The following is a 21,152-nucleotide window of genomic DNA, read 5'->3' on the forward strand; positions in this document are numbered from 1 at the left end:
TTGTAATTCTTATGTACAGATTTATTTTAAGATGAATGGCAGCGGCGGAAGCATGAATAACAACATGAACACAATGATCTAGATGCAGTTTACCTCTGCTAACGGGCCGGGCTGCTGCTTGCATCAGGGCATATCAAGTGTGACGTCAGAAGAACATAATACGAAGCACAATTAGGTACACACAGCGATTGCAGTAATTTGTGACAAAGTCTGACTGTTTGATTATGAAGGCTTGCGACCATTATGACAAGCAGAGTCAAATACACATCTATGAACATTTCAATCAATTTATTGGACGTCCCACAAAAGTTGTAAAATGTATCTATCAACAGGGTTAGAATAGAGACCTCCGCATGACGACCAATAAGTCAGTTCCAACTGTGTCTCTAAAACGGACATCCTCCAGCAATATCTTTCACCACAAATTTAACTTTAATCTTAAATTGCCTTATTAACTTCCATCATATGTTCCTCCTCAAAGCTCAGCACGAAACTCATTTTATTGTATATGTACACCAGTGCATTGGTACTTTCCTAATAAGTCCAACATTTTCTCGGAACAAACACTTTTCATGGCGTCTCTTATCCCGTTCCGATGATAAAATTTAAAAAGCAACTGAAACATACCATTAAAGACATCTTGATTAAGAGACTACCTCAAAACAGGTTGAAGCCTTGAAATGACAACAAAATTACCTCTCATTGGGTGATATGAATAAAGACTAGCAAATGCTTTTATCTAAAACTTCATGTACATATACACTAGGTCTTTCTATACAAAATTGAAGTAAAAGCATTTGCTAGTCTTTATTCATATCACCGATTGAACCAATCCTGCCTCCCAAAAGACTAAAAACAGAAAGCTGTAACCTCACTTCTTAGATCTATTCTTCAATACCTCAAGAACGAAGACTGGCTGGTGTAACAGATGAAACCCCCACACCCCAAGATAAAAACTGGTCTTTTCAGGCTTCAATCAATATTGAGATGCTCCTTAAAAGGAATGACATTTTACTTAGAATCTATGATGGTACCGCCGATGTAAAACATGGTTTGTGATGATGATCATAGATTCTACCATCGGCCATCAAAGATTCTATGAGGGCACCTTTTGCAAGGGTACCCAAGTCTACTGATGAAACAGCGAAACAAAGCATCATACATATTTGGCAAACCCCTCATTAACTAACACATCGTCAATACACACATCGTTTTCCTCGTCAGATGTGTCAACCAACTTGACCTTGATGGCTTGACCTTGCTTGATGTTATTGTCCTTGATCAAGGCCACAAGGTCGCGATCGCTGAGGAGTTCTCTCAGGCGTTTTTCACAGTTGTTCGACCACGCTTTACCATCAGCCGGACAAATCCCTGGAAGATAAATGCAAATACGATAACTGTTTCGGCTTGACCTCATGCTGACATGTCCTTTCATGTACATGTACATCAATGCACATGTAACCACATTATCTTCTTGCAGAGAATTCCCTTAACAATTCTAAACCTGGACATACACTTTTGATAGTAAGATCTTAAAGTAAACTTACCACTCAATTCAGCCCTGAAAGCTTGTAGAGGAAGCTCCCTAAAGTCTCCAGGCAGAGGTTGCAATGTATCCATTGGCACTATATTGTAGTCTCCATAGTCGACGAACTGCACGGAGACTGTTTGCTCTTCAGGGAGGAGATCCTTAACCACCACACGATACCAGAGATCCTCGTAGAATGCAGCATAAAGCTGATCTTTGTGAAAGACAGTCAAGTTTGTATGCTGCCACTGAAAGATTACAAAAAATGCTAGAATTAGTGAGATTGTAACTCACTTTTTGATGACACTTGATGTGATGTAGGGTCAAAAAGCTCACCGTTGATATAAGACCAATTGAGTGCGCAGAGATATGTGAGTGACCCGTCACAGCAAAACCAGGCGCATGTCGCTCTGAGCTTGGCAGATTGAGACGGACTGTTTGTTCATTTCTCTGTTGTCTGCCTTTTGTGAAATATGAGCACATCAATTTCTTCCATTATCTCCTGCTGTCATTTAGGATCATCTTCTGTGCGACATGCGCCTGGTTTTGCTGTGACGGGTCACATATATATCGTTTTTGCCAATTGCAAGAATAGACAGGTGCTGAAATTTTGTAGTTTTACAGTACGGTTAATCAAACACTAACCTTGAATTGATAAGCACTGTACATCTCCGACATCAGAGTTTCGAGATCCTTTTGACTGTCATAGGGGACAACCTGGGGAAAAAGGAGGAGAAAGATCAGTTTGGCTCTAACAATATCCTACATGACGAGTGCCTGATAAACAACGTTAACATGTTATCATCCTCGACCGGTTACAGACAGTTCACAACGGAGTGTTGTGAAAGTTGTCTCAAACGTTAGAAAGCAGCCAACGTGGGAAAGAATTTCTTTACAACTTACTGCGAAATTGCTTGGATCACAAACCCACGTCACATGAATATCGAAGAAACTCCCAACCTCCGGTATGTCTGCTATCGTCGGTATCGGGATCCTGTGATAATATTTCATCCGCATACTCGATAACGGTTCCGACAAGCTATCAAAGCTCGCCGTCGAGTCTATGGACTTAGTCCGATGATTTGGAAGCTGGAACGAATCTATGGACCCAGAGTTCGAATTTGAGTTGCTGCCAATGTTGTTTGGTGGCGCCGCTGGTTCAATAGCGGAGATATTTTGAATATCTGTAACTGTTTGCCCGTTGTTATTTTCCTCTTTTTGAGTATTTAAAGAATCGTTGACGCCAGTGTGATTCAAGACTAGCCAATTGTTCAGCCCAACTTCAGAAGCATCAACAGTGGTGTCCATCAGTTTTGAAATGTTGACATCAAGACTATCCAACGTCATGGCTGTTGAAGCATCCGAGGCTACCGTAGCACCATCTGATAGTTCCGCTTCCTGCCTATAGGCGGCTTCAGCCGATTCATCTAAAGTTACGTCGTCTAAATCATCAAATACGACATCATTCACTTCGGCTTCCAAGTCATCAGCACTGCAGGGAACAAGAGCATTAGTTGGCTCGTTACCAATGCACAATCGAAATATAAAATAATGATAATAATTTAATAAATACCGGATATTATAGTGCCTTGTACAAGCTGAGCACGCTCCAAGGCACTTTACAATGGAGTTAGAAGCAAATATTTGGATTTAAAACAGTTCGATAGTGGTAAACAGATTGATTAAAAAATTGAGTCTCTAATGAGTTGAAAGCAAAGCTGAGCATCAACTGGGACATTATTGGCTCAAAACAGTATTGGAGATTGTACTGTAAGTAGGAAGTAACTCGTGATGTCTATCACATGAGTAAATATTACGGTCTCGACTGAGAATCAAGGACATCAGTGCTGAAAAAAAAAAAAAAAAAAAAAAAAGAAAAAAGAAAGAAAGAAAAGTGCCGACAGGTGCATAGCTAACAAAACAGTTTGCTCACAATTCTAATATATCTTCATTCAATGGGATGAAATTCCTCTCATTCTCGTCGAAGAGGAACATGACCACTTCCGCCGGACTGTTGTCTGTTGCTTGCGTCATGGTCTACAAAAGAAGGAAATGACCATGTCATTATCTTTTCCGATAAAACATCACAGAATTGTTTTCTAGATGAAGCACAACCCTCAAGTACTGGTGTACTGGCATCACGGCAGTGATGGTTGTCACTAGCCTATGATGGTTTGGCGACTTATCTCCAATGTGAACAGTCATGAATCAAATCAGGCTATCATTAACAAGGGCTCTGACGTAATGATACCCATGACGTCATGACATAACAGGTGCTAGGAGTGTGACGTTGCCAATGACATCACCACGTCATTTCATTGTAGAACTTTTCTACCTGGGGAGAACTAACTCATTTACAAGGGTGGATCTAACTTGTTATATCGGGTTGAACTCCCAGGCAGAACTAGACCTCGTTGCTCCTCTTCGAACATACCTTAATTGGCACAAACGCATCCAAATCGATGGAGGCTTCAAGAGTCCTCACAGTCTCTTGGGTCCACATCTTCCCGGGAGGCGGTAAACCGAACAATGTACACTGCACTGCCTGTAATAGAAAGGTCAAGGTCACTGTACATTCTCTTTTGATGCGAGATGACTTATGACATAAATTGGATAAACCTACTTAAATGAGGTTCTTGAGGTATGACCAATGTAACTGGTAAGGTTACTCCACTTTCTCAGGAGGTGTTCATCTGATAAGTTTCTTTTTTCAGTAGGACATAAAAAAACTCCACAAAATAGTGCCATGCCACTCCTAGAAAGGGCTTATGTCCCTTTTTACCCCCAAAATGTGCCCCAACAAAACATGTTCTGACCCTCAGTCATCATTGGCCAAAGTCACCATCACAAAGACGTTACACGTAGAGAAAGAAAGGTTTTACCTGATGAGGGAATGACAGTGTATGCGGACTAGCTTTAGCTGGACTACGCAGTTCGCTGATCTCGGTGACTTCTGAATTGCCGTAATCGACGTAATACACCTCCACCTTCCTGTCGGGAAGAACCTGGAGAATCTCTGCCCGACACCATCGACTGTCTACCAGGTCTCTCGCACAGACTATCTGGCCCGGTTCAGGATTCGCGATGAATTCATCCGCACCAATCCTCTGCAAAATGAAATGTTGTAGAATTAGGAAATCCGTTTGAGATTTTCGAGTCACTTGGACGCTAAACATTAGTAACAAAGAATGGAAAGAAGTTAATGTAAAACATGTTAACTTTGTCAAAACTGTACTAACATTGCCACTCCTAAAATATCTGTCTAAAGACGGACAAGGGATCTCAGGTGTCCTCAACAAAATGTTAAGCTGCAGGAATGTAACTTCGTTGAAAATCATGCTGGTAAAGACCGATAGTCATTCTAGCAGGATTACCACTCTGGCCCCATGTCATGAGGCCAGTTCAAAACTGATGTATCATTTCCCCTACCTTAGAAAAGTGTGCCTGGATCTCTCCCATCATCGTCTCAAGGCGCTGCTTCCCCGGCCCAGGCACCTGGAGGTGGAACAGGCCATTAGGGTCAATATGGATGATGTAAACTTCCTTGAGAGAGCCATCTGTTGGCAGGTGTGGTGACAAGTCTTGGTCGCTGACGGTCTCCATGAGGAGATTGTTGACGTTGACGTCGTTTTCAGAAGACGTGTCAAAGAGGATCACACTCAGACGATCTGATCTGGAATAGGCATTGGAATTCGGGTTTGAAAGCGGCACCCACAATATTCATCAGAATCCAAATTTGATATGAAACTAATGAATACTGTAACCCAGGAAAATTTTGCGGGCAGGTTAATTTTGCGGTATTTGCGGTCAGCACAAATCCGCAAATTAACCTGCCGCCAAATTTTCCTGGGTTACAGTAGTAGATTCCCAGATATAAAACAATGATGAAATAAAATTACATAAAATGTTTTTTCTCACTTTCTCAATTTCTTACCTACCTGCTAACAACTTTCGCCAAGCAACTCTTTCCAAGTACATCATCCAACAATTTCTCCAAAATTTCTTCGTTCGTTTCAAATTCTTCCAAGCCTGATAAACTGACAGTAATGGCCTGATACGGCAGCTTCCTGAACTTGTTGTCTAAATTCCTCAATTGGCTGACCTTGACGGTTTCTCTTCCACCGTGATCCATAAATGACACATTCACCTAAGATGAACAAAACGGCACCTAAATGTTAGTTTTTTCTAAACTTGGCATCTATGATTACAGAAAATGGAGCTTTTTCTCAAACAAATTCAGGAACTATGCCAATTTTCTTGGTTGCACCTTCACTTCTGTCAGAACTTTTAGCTTCTTAGGTGGCTGGTGGTTGGGGCCAACCAGTTTTTTCTTCTTTTCTTTCGTTCACCACGTTTTAAACAGTCAGTCCGGATTTTATTATAAAGTTGGTGGTCCTGCGTAGCTGCTGGAGATCTCCTTTTGCCGAAGACGGATGCACTGGGCCAGGATTCCTGGCGCATAACCGCAGTGCAACGCAATTTACACCAAAATGACAGACACGGGCCAACCAGTGTCAACCAGCAGAAGATGAAGATCTCCAAAAAGGTCAAATTAAAAGGAATGTTCAGGCAGGGGGTCAACAATGAGTAGTTTACACAAACTATGATTCAATCCTCACCTCTTCGCCATCAACGTGAATAGCACGGACCCGATTGACCGAAAGACCATCATCGTTCTCATTCACGAGAGCATAGAGCGTACCAGCTCGCACGAATGTTGGAGGGATGGTTTTCTTGGTGTAAAACCTCTCCATTTTTTCTTCGAGGTCCTCTAATAGTTCCTGGAGACAAAAGGAAAGGAGGAAGACTTATAAAATGTTCAGGGGCCTGGGTTCAGCACCAGTGATCAGTGAAAAGTTTGTCATTACTTACTGAAATTGGTTGTATTCCACTCATACAGTCACTCCATATGATGGGCCAGCCCAGGTCTCTTGCCTGTGATCATTCTTTGTCATATGTACTGGTATAGTTTATCCTCTAGATAATATGTCCTCCTGACTCAATCTGTTCTCCATGAACAACTCTTCTCAACTAACTTAAAATTCCCTCCCCAAAAGTACACACAGATCTGTGATGTCATCACTACATGAGCACAATGTCATTATTTGTGTGTAAGTGGTCTGCTAGTTAAAGTTGACAATCAGAGTCTTTGGTTCAGCACCTGTGAGCTCTTACTAAGGCCTACAAGGACCGTCCTTCAGAGAAACATAACGGGAATCCACTCACTGAATAGTTTGGCCCCACAAGGCGTACAACGACGTCCGATGTTTTGTTGATAAATGACACAAAGACGTCGAGATTTTCATCATCAGGTATCACCAAGGTATCTGGAAAGGAACAAATACATGTTGATTACAATTTCCATTGTTAAGCAGTACATTTTTACTTCATACATGTACATGTAATCACTGTGCCCTCTCAGATCCCCTTTGCTCAAAGTTACCCCTGTTTCTAATCCCGGCACAGTCGCCCAGCAAACTCGAATATCAAACATTACCTGGTTCTACTAATCGTTGATTTGCATAACCTTTCTCTACGAGGACGTCATTGATACAGAGAAGGTCGGTTCCCAGCGAGATATCACAAGTGTCATCTGAAAAACAAACGGTGAAAAGATGTCACATCAAAATCAAACACCCTACTGGTCCATTCGGTGAAATTTTAACAAACTGACGCGATCAAAGACAATGCATATTACAAGCCCAATGTTCGGCATTTCCATTATTCTCATTCTTGTGATGAACTAGGTTTAGTTTCAAATTCGGCCATGGTGGTGCCAGCATTGACAGACTTGCCCCCATCACTGGACCATACCCTATGTGATGCCATTTGCCAGCGCTCTAGAATTCCTGTTGTACTGCTAAGGTGGCGACAGAAATTCTGGCCCGCAGACACCGAGTTCAAGGCAAGACTGAGGGGAACACAGCAGATTCAAAACAACAAACCACTTCATCTCCAACACAGGACTGAAGATATGGCACAGGCAGGCTGAAGAAGGAGAAGGAGATTCAAGGACTCACCGATGACGTCTAGAACCTCAACAGTCAATAGCTGGTCCTCCGTGAGTTTACAGAACTCCCTGATGCAGTCTATGCTCCAAGAGGCCTGGAAGAGAAAAGGAACAGTCAACAAAACAAAGAAATCTAAATTGAGAGCTTATCAAGTGGCTGCACTGGAGAGAGCTGCCAGGTTTGGGCAGACATGCAACAGACCAAGCAAGTGAAAATCATTCCGCATACAAGGTTGACAATACCCCCCCCCCCATCCAGACCGCACTGGTGACTGATAGAGCGAAGTTCATTTACCTCAGTTGGTGTGACCCCGTGTAACGAACACTTTATAGCTTGTGCTGGTTCCTTAGCAACTGATGATAACATTCTCTTCATCTTCGACTTGGGGATAAACTCAGTGTTGCCGTAGTCAATATAAAGAACCTCTCCTTCCGTCTCAAACTGAAAAAATCATTTCAAAATTTCATTTCCACAAAACAAACTCATGAAACAACACATGGATAAAGACCTTCACACATAAACTCCTCATTTTTTGCATTTGTCAAGCCAGTTGATTTTCTGCCCAAGTGTCTGGTCATCAATTTGGCTTTCAATGTTTCCAACTTGGAACTATCTCGTCTGCCTTGGCATAACAACAAAGTACAAACAACTGGATTCTTAGTTTTATTTACATTCTAAGTAAAGTGTCTTGTCCAGATCACAAGCCACTGGTGTCAGGATTATGACGTCAATGTTGCCCTATCCATTCATACCTACAGTGATGTTAGCTCGGTGCTTGGGATATCTTGAGATGTGTCCCCAAAGAGTATCATTTTGGCCTGGTGCTCATCTGGGTTAGAAGATTTTCACAGTAAGCGACGAAACATACGTTTACCTTTCCAGAAACCCTTGTCGATATAACCTTCGCCCTGTACCAGTTACCATCGTCACTGAACTGCGCCACGCAGTAACTCCCTTCCTCCATTTTCGTAATTTCCTTCGGGCAGCCGCGCGACTAGAATATAGAAAAAAAACATCATAAGGAATTGAACAAAATGTATCATAACTACGAGTTTTGGGGTAAGTGGGATCCCTTAGCTATATGAAAGCATGAGCAAGTGGACTTTTGATAAATGCCTGGAGACAGCGCTCAAGTTTGAGCACTTCTCAAGGCCTAACCACAGCATTCATGAACCACTTACTTACTGTGCCCATCAAAAGTAATCTTGACAGTGAGTCCAAGGTATCCAAACATACTGACTAGGCTAGACTCGGACAAAGCCTGACCAAGACCGGCCTAGTTTGTGGAACGAGGCTTGGGGCCAAAACAGGCCAAGTCAAGTACTGGCAGGTTTCCCGCTTGGCTTGTTCTGCGTGCTGTGCCATTGTTCGTGAAATGGAGTACTGTAACAAGGCTTGATGGTTGATACACCCCATCCAATTATTATGATTATGGCTGTGACAAGCGGGCAGGAGGAATACTTAGCCGCCAAGTGTACAAGACCAGTTTATTAAACTCACCTCATAGTGGCCTCGGATTTCTTCCATGATCCTTTCGATACACGAGGCTTCCTCCTGGACGTAAAACTCATTGCAATGCAGCGTGTATGATATGAACACTTTCAATTTATCACTGAAAAAGAAGGCAGAATCTCACAGTTATCTCAATTTCAACAGTAACGATTGTTAGATGTTTGGTGTAAATTGGCATCGTCTGCTGCAAGCCCAACCAACAAGTTGTTTACAAGTTCCAAATCGGAGAGAGCGACCTCTGCCCATAGGACATGAAGCTTGAGAGGAGATCCTCAGGGTTCCAGCCAGATCCAAACAAAATTAACATCAGAGGTTTCTTACCCAGCCTTGTATGTTTTCATCGGCGGGATGATGACCTTCTCAAATCTGGACGCAGCACCAGACGATGTTGACATCATTTTCGTCGCTGACTGACTAACTGGATAGTATATAGACATGGTCTTCGCTGCTGCACTCCTAGAGGGTGAAATAACACAAACGCCACGTCATTTATGCAATTTACAAATATTTCCGAAAAACATACTTTTTACGATTTTCATATGGCAGATTATGAAATTCTGGCCGTTTTCTCACGCAGTTACAGTCTAAGAGAACTTACTCTTCAATTCTGATAATATCGTCCCAGCTTTTAAGTAATTCTCCATAATTTGATGGTAAATTCTCGCCATATTTTTCTTTGTATTCAATAGGGAAGCGTGTATTCCACATTCCCGAGGGTTTCGTGGCAATCAACTGAAAAGACATGAAAGAGGGGAATGATGAGAAAGGGCAACCACTCATCTTGATTGGCTCCATTTTCCAAGATGTTTTGCAACGAGATTAATTTCCATGAAATTCAATCCCAGCTCATCAAATTTCACTTCTCCAATATTTATCTCTTTTGACAGCTCAAAGGGTTAATCACAACAAAGCCTATGATACTAATTTTTACATAAGCAAACACAATCGAACGCGATTAGCATACACAAACACCGAGATATCAACCCAATATTTCGTCAAAGCCGCCCCTGAATAGGCCCTGTGTGCATACCCCGTGTGCCTAGGCCTACAACAATAGAAAGCTTGTTTTCCTAGATTAGAAGATCGGAGATCGCTAGTGAAAGCCCTAATACAACTATTTACTGGAATATGAATGCCATTAACGTGCGGACATAATGATTTAAAAGCAAAGGAACTATTATAAACGCTCTTTCAAATAGGATTAAGTCTACACTTATGACAAAGTTTTACTACTGCTTTCAGTCCTTTGAGAGAGACGGAATTCGTTGGAAGCGCATTTTTTTGGCTCTGTTTTCATTCATACGATTCTAGGAGATGAGATATTTTTGACTGTTTGTTTGAACCAAATCGACTTTCACAATCTAATACCCACACACATAGAAGTTGGGTTATGGGTACGGTTTTGACAATTCATCATAAATATTTCAATCCTTCAGCTCCCACACTTTGAACTGAACGAGCTGACAGTCCAATGAAATTATTTCTCTGAATATCACGGATAAGGATTTCTATTCCAAACAGATTTATGGGAGTTTGAAACTTGTCTTTACTGTGGACAAAGTGACTGTTTCAACTCTTTCATGAGTGGGATAGTTTTCTAAACGGATACAGCTTTCTGTGAGACTGATCTATGAGTAGCAAAGGATATTAGACTATGGACTTGACACTTCTGTGAGAGAATTTATGCAGTAGCTTTTAAAGGTAAGTATCTTTTTAAAACTTTGTCTCATCAAGATTAAAGCACAAAATATATGACAGAGAGCGATCATTGTGGGTCATTTTCAACAAAAGAACTAAAAATAATTTTACAACTTTTGACCAGTGAATCCTGAAATTCAGATTAATTCGGATGATTCTCACCCACACAGCAAGTATGAACGCACACCTCAGCTATATCAGACCAAAGCTTAGATTCAATGATCAGACACTGCCTACACACATCAAAACAAAGGCCTACCTCAATAAATAATTCAGGTAGGTAACTATTTGGTTGCAAGTATCACAAAGAGATCAATGATCAGCGCATATTTTTGAAAGTGGGAGCTTAATCAATGTAGAAACATACTTAAAAGAGAATCGATGCATAATCAGTCAAATCTTATCAGTGGTGTGTATCACTGCAGTTCAGTTCGATAATGCTATGTGGTTTGCCAAAGATCACAATCAAAATTGGACTGCATCTGACACTTGGATCCAACCCACCAGACATCAATGACATTTTGGAGACAAAAGACAACCTGTCTATTTTGTTTTGCACTTATGAGAGATTTGTGTTTTGTGAGTTTACCAATCTGTGTTGACACAGTGCCTTGGGGCCGTCTGCCCATTTCACCAGTATATATAGTAGGCCCTGATCTAATGTATTTCTAATTCTCATGAAAGCTCCAAAGAATGATGAGATTTGCTGCCTATTTTGGCGAGATTTATGAAAAAATCTATCAATCTTTCAGTTTCTAATGGGTTATGAATTGGATAAGTGATTGCCTGGCGGCCTGGTCACTTGCTGAAATAACTGTAGGAGCTTTTCTCAACATTATTTTGTTCTGAAGTTCTCAAAGTCTTAAACTGAGTTTCTTGTGTTGCCTCAGAGAACGAACATGCATGTCATTCTTTTAAGTTTCTCTTCCTTCTCAAGGATTTCAGCCACCGAAAGAGTATACAAAACGATATTCATTCTTCAGCAATAATCTTTCTCTTTTCCACAGAGAGCAAAGTATTACAGACTGCAACTATGTCGGAGCTACCTAATGAAAAGTAAGTTAATTATTACTGCAAATTCTGACTCCCTTGATCCCAACCTCAAGCTGGTGCCAAGTGCATTTGTCGCCAACAGATAAGAATCAATCCATATTAGAGATACTATCCTACAATCAATGGGTTTCATTGTTTTTTGAAGCCAGGTTGCACACTGGGAGTGTTACTCCGGTCAATGAAGGCATTCAATCTCTAAGCCAAATCAATGACAGACCATACACATCGATTGACACTCAAGCACCAGAAGTGAGACACGATAAAGGACTGGCACACGAGAGCCAGCACCCAGCAGTCAGGAATCTCATCCAAACACACAAGACCAAATCTATCACTTCCATTTTCAGTGACCTCCCAAACGGCACACATAACGTAAACGTCGACATGGAATCAGACGAATTCCGTGACTTCATGAATCCGGACGAACTCAGCGACGTCATTCTGGTCGTCGAGAAAAAGAAGCTGTACGTCCACCGACAATACTTGGCAGAATGGTCGTCCGTTTGGCGCACGATGTTTCTGACCAACTTCGCGAATAGGAACCAGACGGAAATAATGCTGCCTGGGAAGAGGTTGGAGGACATATTGGATTTGTTGCGATGTATTTATCCGATGCAAAGTGCAGTCACAGGTTCGTATCATCATTTGTGCTTGTTTACGTTCAGACAGCGGAAACCTCTTTATTTCGGGACTGACAAGTGCTGTCCTTAATAGAGAGGTGTTCTGATTAGAGAGGTCAAACTGAATGGAAAGACCAAATCTGGGACCAAAGCTAGTGTCCTTAATAAATTTTGGACCAAAGCTAGTGTCCTTAATAGAGAGGTTTCCACTAAGGCAGGTTCTACTGTAGTATTATTTAAATCACTTTGAAGGGTTCATTAAATTATTCCAAGTGACTTAATCATCACAATGCTAATTGGCCAATCAAATAAGTCACACATAAAATTCTATTATTACCACCTTAATCACTTCTGAAGAGTTCAACACAGGACTCCACATTGAGAAATGCCCCCAAAAAACTAATAGATTTATAAATTGTGACTCGCTCTACCAAAACTAGGCGCTTGTCGCATCTGACCTCGACAGGTTGATACGGACTTGTTGTTCATTTCCCTATTGTAGACCTTTTGTGAAATCTATTACAAACTGATTTGGTCACATTTCACAAAAGGTCTACAATAGGGAAATGAACAACAAGTTCGTATCAACCTGTCAAGTTCAGATGCGACAAGCGCCTAGTTTTGGTAGAGCGGGTCACAATTTATAAGTTGATATTTCTAGCTTTGAAACAACCTGCAAGTTTACAGGTTTACCAGTCTGGAGATTTTTATCTCGATTATCCAAATTTTACAAATTAACACGATTTTTCTGGCTTATTTCCTTCCACTTCCAGCTTTTCATAAAGTGCTGATTTTTAACAAACATACCACAATGACCCAAACCACAACCTGGGAGCTTTTTTCCCATTATGCGCGGATTTAAACAGCATTTCCAATCTTTGCCCATTAAGACTACGATGTTGATTTTCAACCAAAATAATACCATAATCACTTCTAGTGTTTACTGAACTCATAACCGAGACCACCTCATGTTTTCTCCTGACAAGTATTTACCAAAACAACATTAAGAAACTTTACTTGAACACAACATAATAGATTTCTAAATCAACTTCCACCTTCCACAAAATTAATAAGCTTGAAGAAACTTTCTTTTTTCAGATGAAAACGTCAACACCCTCCTATCGCTCGCTGACGAATACATGATGGAACGAATAATGACGAAATGCGAGGATTTCCTCTTGGAGAAGGACCCCACCATGGAGACCCTCGTGACCGCCCAGCGCTACAACCTCAAACGCCTCTTCAAATCATGTGTAGATTACGCCAAAAACTGTTGCCTAGAAGACGTTGAAAAGTGCCCCGAATTCACCGATTTAGAACCGCATACAATTCTAATGATCTACAAATCGAAACTGGACTCGTTACGGGAATATGCCTACGCCATGCAGGGGAAGGAAAAGAATACCCGTTCGGAGCATGAAGCGTTAAAATTACAGCATGAGAAAACACTGCTGTATACGCGGACGATTGAAGGATTATGGGAATCACCGAGTAAGAGATGTTACCGGCATATCACGAATGACAAGTTTGATTTTTCTTGTACGGAGTGTAATGAGAAGGTTCAGAGGCAAGTTCGTAGACTGTGTAGTGAGACGATCGGCATGAGAAAGGTCTATTTGAACCATAGTAACTGTAATTCGGTTGTCTCGACTCCCAGAGACAGGAAGATATGAACACTGGATTGCTTTTTGGGTGTATGATGGATCAGTTTTGACTTGAGCTGGAAACCTGCGATCGCTGCACGGATGGAATAACTTACATCTGTTGAATGAATGGATTAGTTTCTACTGGAGCTGAAGGTTTCTTGAACCTTAGTAACCAAAATTTGGTGACGTCTCCTAATGACAGGAAAATATGAACATTTTTTTTTTTTTTTTTATTTATTTTTTTTTTATATAATTTTTAAATATGAACATGCAATTGCTGCATGGACAGAATATGTGCTTTGACTACTGATAGTGATAGGATACCGTATTCTTTTATAGTCATAGTGTGCCAATGCTAGAATTTGATAGGGTGCTTGACAAGTAGAGTAGCACTAGCTATTCAACATGCATGTTTAACCTCTTTGACAAAGACCAGGACAGTTTTCAGAGAATTCCATTCTTCGAGCAAGTGTGAGCAAGACTACATGATCTATTGCAAAATAACAGTCAACACTTACATCTCGGACTCTGTTCTTGATCTCATTATTTGGCGTATCCACCACAACTTTGCTGAATTCTTTGCTCATTTCGTCAATCTTGCTGTCTGCAAAACAACAAAACGATCACTTTGGACCCCGTTGGAACTGAGAAATGCTGTCCTTGTGATGTATCCTGACTGAGTAGAAGTGATCAGTTTGGGACCAAAACCAGTGCGCTAAATAGAGAGGATATCCTGCATATCGCAGTGTCCGGCAAGGGAGATTCCACTGAAATGACAACACTTCTACTTGTATAAGCCCAAATCACTTTCACTTTTGCTAAAATGGTTGGCAAATAGCACATTTATTGGCCAATACCACTTTCACTTTCACTTTAATGTCAGAGTGAAATTTCATCTCAATAAACATACCATCACCAGCTAATCCGCCTAAACTCATGCCCTGTATATCAGGACCTTTGCTCAAGTTGACTGGTTTACCTTTCTTGGGCACCTTTTTCGTATAACTCTCGATTAGAGCTGAAATTACAAAATGGTTGATGGGCTAACAATAGCACTATCACCATTGGCAACGGCGATCATACATCATTGTTTCAAATTGAACATTGGAAAGATTCACTGAATTCTAATTTTCAATCATAACCTGAAATTGCAGTAAATAGGCAAGTCATCACGACCAATGCAAGGATTCAATGAATCTGACCCAGAAACCAACCATGAAGAGAAGATCATGTGATAATCAATGGAATTGGTGTCAGGTGATATCGAATTCAATAAGCACAGAAGAACAACTGCTATTTCTTGAAGAAAGATGATGACCCGTACCTTCACTGATGCCTAGATCTTCACATGCAGACTGTGCCGCCAGTTGTTCTGCTGTTTTCTTGGCCTTTACGATGCCTGCAAGAAAAAACAAGAACAACGTCAAAATTCATGCAACAAGCATGCAAAGTGTGACATGAAGACCATGGATCACTCTTGGCAAAAACTGGAGAGAATCCGAACGACAGATGACGATTGTTGAGAGTTGTTAGCGGTCTATGCCTCAGAAGAGGGAAGGGCTTTAGAAAGTAAGTTAAGTAAAACCTCTCTACTGAGGACACCCGCGGGACTGAAAAGTGCTGACCTTAATAGAGAGTTGTCCTGATTAGAGAGGTCAAATTGAATCGAGACAACCAATTTGGAACCAAAAACTAGTGTCCTTAATAGAGAGGGTGTCCTTGATAGAGAGGTGTCTGCTAAGGGAGGTTCCACTGAAGTGACCTCTACTTACTTCTTGATCCATACGTCTTTCCTTTGACTTTCACATGCGACACAAATCCAGACGGTGTTTCCAGCGAATTATACATGGGAGTGCTGAGCTTGTGTTTGGCCAAATAGATATTAAGCATGGACTTGTAACCCACGGTTGAAGTGTCGCCTCGAGGGAAGGCATCCGAGGTGGCACCAACGTCATTGTTAGACACATTATCAGTGGTCGCTGCCGATAGACTTCTGGTCTCCGGTTGATTAGAATTTGTGTTGGTTGTTTCCAAGGCTGGAAATAATTTGATATTTTTATGCCACAAAGTGAAGACGAACAAATGAGGAGTTTCACCAGAAAACATGATGGATGCCAAACCCAATATTCTACAGTCAACCATACCAACGTTGACATCACGTAGACAATAATAGGGAGGTTAAGGGGCTGTAAGTGTTATTATCGTCACCATCCCATTAACCTCCCTTATATGGAATCAACAACAACACAACACTATCTTGAGGAAATGACTTACCTGTTTTATGTCCTGAGCAAGAAAAAAACAAACAACAGATCATCAATGCATCACATGAACAACATTTTCTGTAACTTTTAATTTTTTTTGGGGGGGGGATTCAGGAGTAGACGTCATTGGTAAAGTGTTGCAGTTTGGGATAGCTTTAAAATCAACACAATTTTGTACAAATAAGAGACTCTGATGAAACATCAGCTGTTCCCTACATCAACTTTCTTCCATACATGTGACTCGCTCTACCAAAACTAGGCGCTTGTCGCATCTGAACTTGACAGGTTGATACGGACTTGTTGTTCATTTCCCTATTGTAGACCTTTTGTGAAATCTATTACAAACTGATTTGGTCACATTTCACAAAAGGTCTACAATAGGGAAATGAACAACAAGTCCGTATCAACCTGTCAAGTTCAGATGCGACAAGCGCCTAGTTTTGGTAGAGCGGGTCACACATCAACTTTCTTACATTCTTTTCTTCTGCTACACTTTTTTTCTCTCGCACTGAAAACAATCATAAACGAGAGCAAAAACTCGATACTTACGTCCCTGCCTGGAACCTCCCTTCGCCTTGCCGGATTCCACAAGTCTTTGAAATCGCGGCGGGACTTGGTAGCGCTCAGAGAAATGAATTTTAGAGTCATCACCATGACCTTGTTTTGTTTGAGGCGTTGGAAGGAGCGGTTTGCGGTACTGGAACAACAAGAAAGAAGAAGAACCAGGTTGAAAGATATCAATGAAGGAATTTCGCTTCACCAGGACCTAAGCTTTCTGGACCAGCTGAAGGGAAGGGAATTTGAATATTTGTCACACGTCACAGCAAAACCGGACGCATGTCACAAAGAAGATGAGCCTGAATGACACCAGGAGATAATGGAAGAAATTCCATTCAGACCAATTGGCCCAGAGCTAAGGTTCTTTGAAGCCTAAATGTTTCAATGGTGTTTTTTCGAAAACAAGAGGCCCAAGGGCTGTACAAAACATGGAAAGTACATGTACCTGGTACTTCTATTTCAACCTCAATTATGTTAACATGTTGATAAGACTTTCGTCAGCTGAGCTACAAAATTGACAACACTAGCAGAAGACAGTGATAACACTAACAGATGAGTAACTTATTTGAAGTAACAGACACTATTGGCAAGAATCAGAAAATAGGAAAAATAACCTGTTAAGTACACATGCGATTAAAAAAAGTATGGTGGGTTAAAAAGTTGATTTTCAAAGAACATTTACACGTGTCTCACCTCAAAATCTATTGATATAATGGCTTTACCTAGATGTTTCAAGACATTAAACCAAATCCTACGACTAAATCCATAAAATGACTGGTTTGATGGTATTTTTATGAATTTAGCATACCACTTGCTGAGTTCTCTTGGGGAGCTGACGTCCCCTTTACTCGGGTAAAATATAGTACATCATGCATTCACCGGAACAAGGGAAACCTGACACAGAATCGACAGGCAGATTTGGAGGAGATATTAAAGGGAGAGTGTCTCTAGACAATGACAGGCATGCACTTTATATCTGTAGGCACCAATCTACAAGATTTGGACATTTTAAATGACAGGAGCATGACGGGTTAAAAGGAGACACACACAACGCTGGATAATGTTATGATTAGGTCTTCATTTCTGAAATAAAAGCAATACCTCGCTTGTCCTTTGAACTTGGGGCAATATTGCCTTATACACTCCTACAGTTCTATTCTGTTGAATGGCCACAAAATTTGTAGTAGAGCCTGGTGTATAACTTGGTACACAGACTTGTGTTGTCAGTAAAGTATGAGAGGGGCTAGCACTAGCATAGGCACTTGGTGCCGCTAAAAGGCTAGTACTGCAACCACTAGCATAGGCATCGGGCACCGGCAAAATGCTACGGTTGTCACCAATAACACAGGAATAGGCACTGGGGCTCGGCCAAATGCTAGAGCTGCTACTGCCAGCATAGGGATTGGGTGCTGTCAGAGTGCTGGGGATATGGCTAGCACAGGCAGCCTGCAGGCTACTTGATGACATCACTGCAGGGTTAGGAGCACACAGAGGAAGCCCTGTTGCCAAGGCAGCCATTGGATTCAATTTGAACCTTTCCTGGAATGGAACACTCAACAAGTCAGGAATAGAACGAGTGTGTTCAGAGACTAGAGTCAGAGATGAAAAGATGTCAAATAGCCAGGTTGAAGCTGGGACAAGACGTAGGGTTAAAGAAAGGTACGATATTTGTGATAATATTAAACGAGGAAATAATCTCCGCCACAACCATCCAAAACCTACCTGCTCCGTATTCTGAAAGCTGACGGACAGACCAAACTTGTCGCCACCGCCTTGCAAAACCTTTCGTGAGTATCCGAAATCTGCCATATTCTCACTGCTGTATTGCGGGAAACGTGGTGGAGGAGCTGTTTTTGCGGTTGGGAAACTGTTGTAGTAGTTTGATCGAGGTGGCATGCGGGAGTAGGAGCCCTGGGCCCCGCCCCGACCACCTCGACCTCCACCATGTGTTAGTGGCCTTGTTATCTGTAAAAGTTAAACACAAAACTTGGAGATCATGCATATTCCAGGGATGTCAATGAGCGAGGGCAAAAAAGTCTGAAATTATTTTCTTGTGATGATGACGACTTGCACTAGAGGCCAAAACAGCAAGGCAACAGTTTCCTTTTTCAACAGGGGGTGTTTAAGATAACAAGTGAATAAACTCCAAGTGCATTTGAAAGTATTGGCAAGGGACAAACGCCACATACCCGAGCAGTTGGCCTTCTCGACCCTCCTCTTCCTCTCTTCTTAGTATTTGTCTTCTGTTTGGCGATCAGTTTTTCTAAATGGGCCGTCGACTCATCCGCCACGGCGTAGACGGTGAGGTCGCCATCACGATTCCTGGAAGATACACATATGTTATTACAATTGGTACAATCAGCAATACATTCCACAGCACACTGGCCTGATGTTATATAAATGAAGTCTTTAGATTGGTGAGTATAATATTACCTTCTGACAGAAGCAGTATCAGGAATAGCCCTCAGGAAATCATCAATTGTGGAATAACCAAGCTTTTTGAATGGGATATGATCTCCGGTTATCACACGGTACTCTCCTGAAAAAACACGAAACGTCAAATGATAACAAGATAGGAATGAAGCCCAAATATGTAGTGTCAGATCCTCATAGTTTAGGTCACACACGGGACTGACAAATGTCCTCAATTGAGAGGTGTCCTGATTACAGAGGGCTCCAAGAATTGTGGAATTCAACAGGACAGTTCAATCAATCAATGAGACAGAAGAAATCATGGGCAGATCGACAAGGCTTGATAAATGTATCACATTCTGTCATGACTTACCCGAAAGTTTGCTGAGCGGAACACCCTCCTTGCAGCTCTGGACCACAGCCCTGAGTAATGACTTCACATTACTCAGGTCCATTATGTATGTGTGCGGTTAAAGGTCGATGAAATCAAATTTCGCCTGCAAGTAAATATTTGAGAAGGATGAGAATAGTAAGGTCAAAATATAACCTGCAATATATCTGGAAGTAGACATGAAGTCAAAGATACACCTGTTGTAACCTATTTCTACAAATTCTTCGAGAAAGAAAACATGAAACTAGAAAATAGTGGTACATTCCTGTCCTTGAAAAGTGTCTGACATTGACCACATCCAGATATGTCCCCAGCTTTTTGGAAATCTGAAATACGTGTAGGAATTCAATGGAAATCTAGACAGACTATTTGGTGTGAAGTGGGAGATAAATCATGATTATGACATACCAAACACCAAGACCATACAGTTCATGGATTCCTTGAATCACTAAATCCATAAATTATGCTAAATAGCTATATCCTACTTTTCAATAAGGTTTGATTTGGTTATGCCTACTGATTTTTGCTGAAAGAGCCTGGGAATTACTGTCGGCAGGTCACTTTCAATGAATAGTTGCCAGGTTCCTGAGAAAATGGTGTTACTCTGCTAAAATAATTATTGGAGGCCCTAATTTGTGATCAAAGAAATAGTCGTTTTGTAGAATGTTTGTGTACATTTTTTTTCCATCAACTAACTTGCACAGAAAATGTATTTGTGATGTTCCAGTACCTGCAGTACTTCCAAACAAAATGACAATATCATTCACACGCCCTTTTTATCACTCTTTCTACCACAAGTCTGAAGTCACAACGCCAAATGTATTATGGCCAAGTGAAAGTTCACTGGGAACAAGGTCATGAGGTAGACAGCCATAATATGCACAACACGTCGATTTTAGGACTTCTCATTCTGGCGTTACATGACTGACACTTAGCTTGACTGAAACTAGTGAAAGAAGTTGATCATGCCGTGGACTAAGGTAAAGGTAGCCAGGCTGAGTGAAGTGAAACTGAAGCAGGCCTGCCCTAGCATAAACCAGCAGCAACAAAAAATGCACAATAAATTGATTGAGCACTAAAGAAGCTTAAGTCACAGTTATGCACCTGAAAATGGAAAGTTTTAAATGGGAACACCAGAGAGCAGGTCATGATATTGTCATTGATGCAGTGCATACGCGCAGTGGCACTGGCAGTGCATTGATGCATGCAAATGCCAATGTTGACTTTTGTGCATCATTTTTGAATCCTGAAATTCTTATGTTTTCATCTTGACTTACACTAAAATGATGAACCAAACAAAGGACTGTTATCTAAAGATTGTAAAAAATGTCGTATAGATATTATGTTTCACGTCAATTATTCAGAAAATCGCTTTCAGATGGTAAATCCTTCAAAACTTCCACGTTTATGACTGTGGCGCCATCTATCGACTTCCCACAATCCTTGTGGGGAGAAATAA

At 41.2% G+C, this 21,152-nt stretch overlaps 2 protein-coding genes across 4 annotated transcripts in view; one reads left to right on the forward strand and one right to left on the reverse strand.

Annotated features, from left to right (window-relative positions):
• LOC135503316 (tudor domain-containing protein 7-like) overlaps positions 1-21,152 on the reverse strand; it is a 22,439-nt gene continuing 1,287 nt past the window's right edge. Inside the window, exons 1-28 of one of the 3 annotated variants that reach the window (XM_064796840.1) lie at positions 20,971-21,117; positions 19,676-19,799; positions 19,324-19,429; positions 19,080-19,212; positions 18,613-18,855; positions 16,882-17,029; positions 15,841-16,104; positions 15,393-15,467; positions 15,048-15,086; positions 14,587-14,672; positions 9,650-9,783; positions 9,373-9,507; positions 9,040-9,151; positions 8,414-8,533; positions 7,834-7,980; positions 7,549-7,633; positions 7,026-7,121; positions 6,755-6,855; positions 6,148-6,309; positions 5,467-5,675; positions 4,958-5,201; positions 4,411-4,635; positions 3,963-4,073; positions 3,462-3,565; positions 2,432-3,020; positions 2,174-2,245; positions 1,548-1,776; positions 1-1,371 (exon numbers count right to left, since the gene is read on the reverse strand). In XM_064796840.1, the coding sequence (XP_064652910.1) occupies positions 1,157-1,371; positions 1,548-1,776; positions 2,174-2,245; positions 2,432-3,020; positions 3,462-3,565; positions 3,963-4,073; positions 4,411-4,635; positions 4,958-5,201; positions 5,467-5,675; positions 6,148-6,309; positions 6,755-6,855; positions 7,026-7,121; positions 7,549-7,633; positions 7,834-7,980; positions 8,414-8,533; positions 9,040-9,151; positions 9,373-9,507; positions 9,650-9,783; positions 14,587-14,672; positions 15,048-15,086; positions 15,393-15,467; positions 15,841-16,104; positions 16,882-17,029; positions 18,613-18,855; positions 19,080-19,212; positions 19,324-19,429; positions 19,676-19,757 (4,266 nt within the window). In that variant the 5' untranslated portion in view covers positions 19,758-19,799; positions 20,971-21,117 and the 3' untranslated portion in view covers positions 1-1,156. Of the gene's footprint in view, positions 1,372-1,547; positions 1,777-2,173; positions 2,246-2,431; positions 3,021-3,461; positions 3,566-3,962; positions 4,074-4,410; positions 4,636-4,957; positions 5,202-5,466; positions 5,676-6,147; positions 6,310-6,754; positions 6,856-7,025; positions 7,122-7,548; positions 7,634-7,833; positions 7,981-8,413; positions 8,534-9,039; positions 9,152-9,372; positions 9,508-9,649; positions 9,784-14,586; positions 14,673-14,978; positions 15,087-15,392; positions 15,468-15,840; positions 16,105-16,881; positions 17,030-18,612; positions 18,856-19,079; positions 19,213-19,323; positions 19,430-19,675; positions 19,800-20,970; positions 21,118-21,152 lie in introns of those variants that run through there. The other 2 variants (XM_064796838.1, XM_064796839.1) reach the window with 2 other exon arrangements.
• Positions 10,424-14,955, forward strand: LOC135503319 (kelch-like protein 38). Its single transcript, XM_064796848.1, has 4 exons — positions 10,424-10,752; positions 11,757-11,805; positions 12,150-12,433; positions 13,521-14,955. The coding sequence occupies exons 2-4, from the start codon at positions 11,783-11,785 to the stop codon at positions 14,093-14,095; spliced, it is 882 nt and encodes a 293-aa protein (XP_064652918.1). The 5' UTR covers positions 10,424-10,752; positions 11,757-11,782; the 3' UTR covers positions 14,096-14,955.

This window comes from Lineus longissimus, chromosome 19 (assembly GCF_910592395.1).
Source record: "Lineus longissimus chromosome 19, tnLinLong1.2, whole genome shotgun sequence".
NCBI classification, from domain to species: Eukaryota; Metazoa; Nemertea; class Pilidiophora; order Heteronemertea; family Lineidae; genus Lineus; species Lineus longissimus.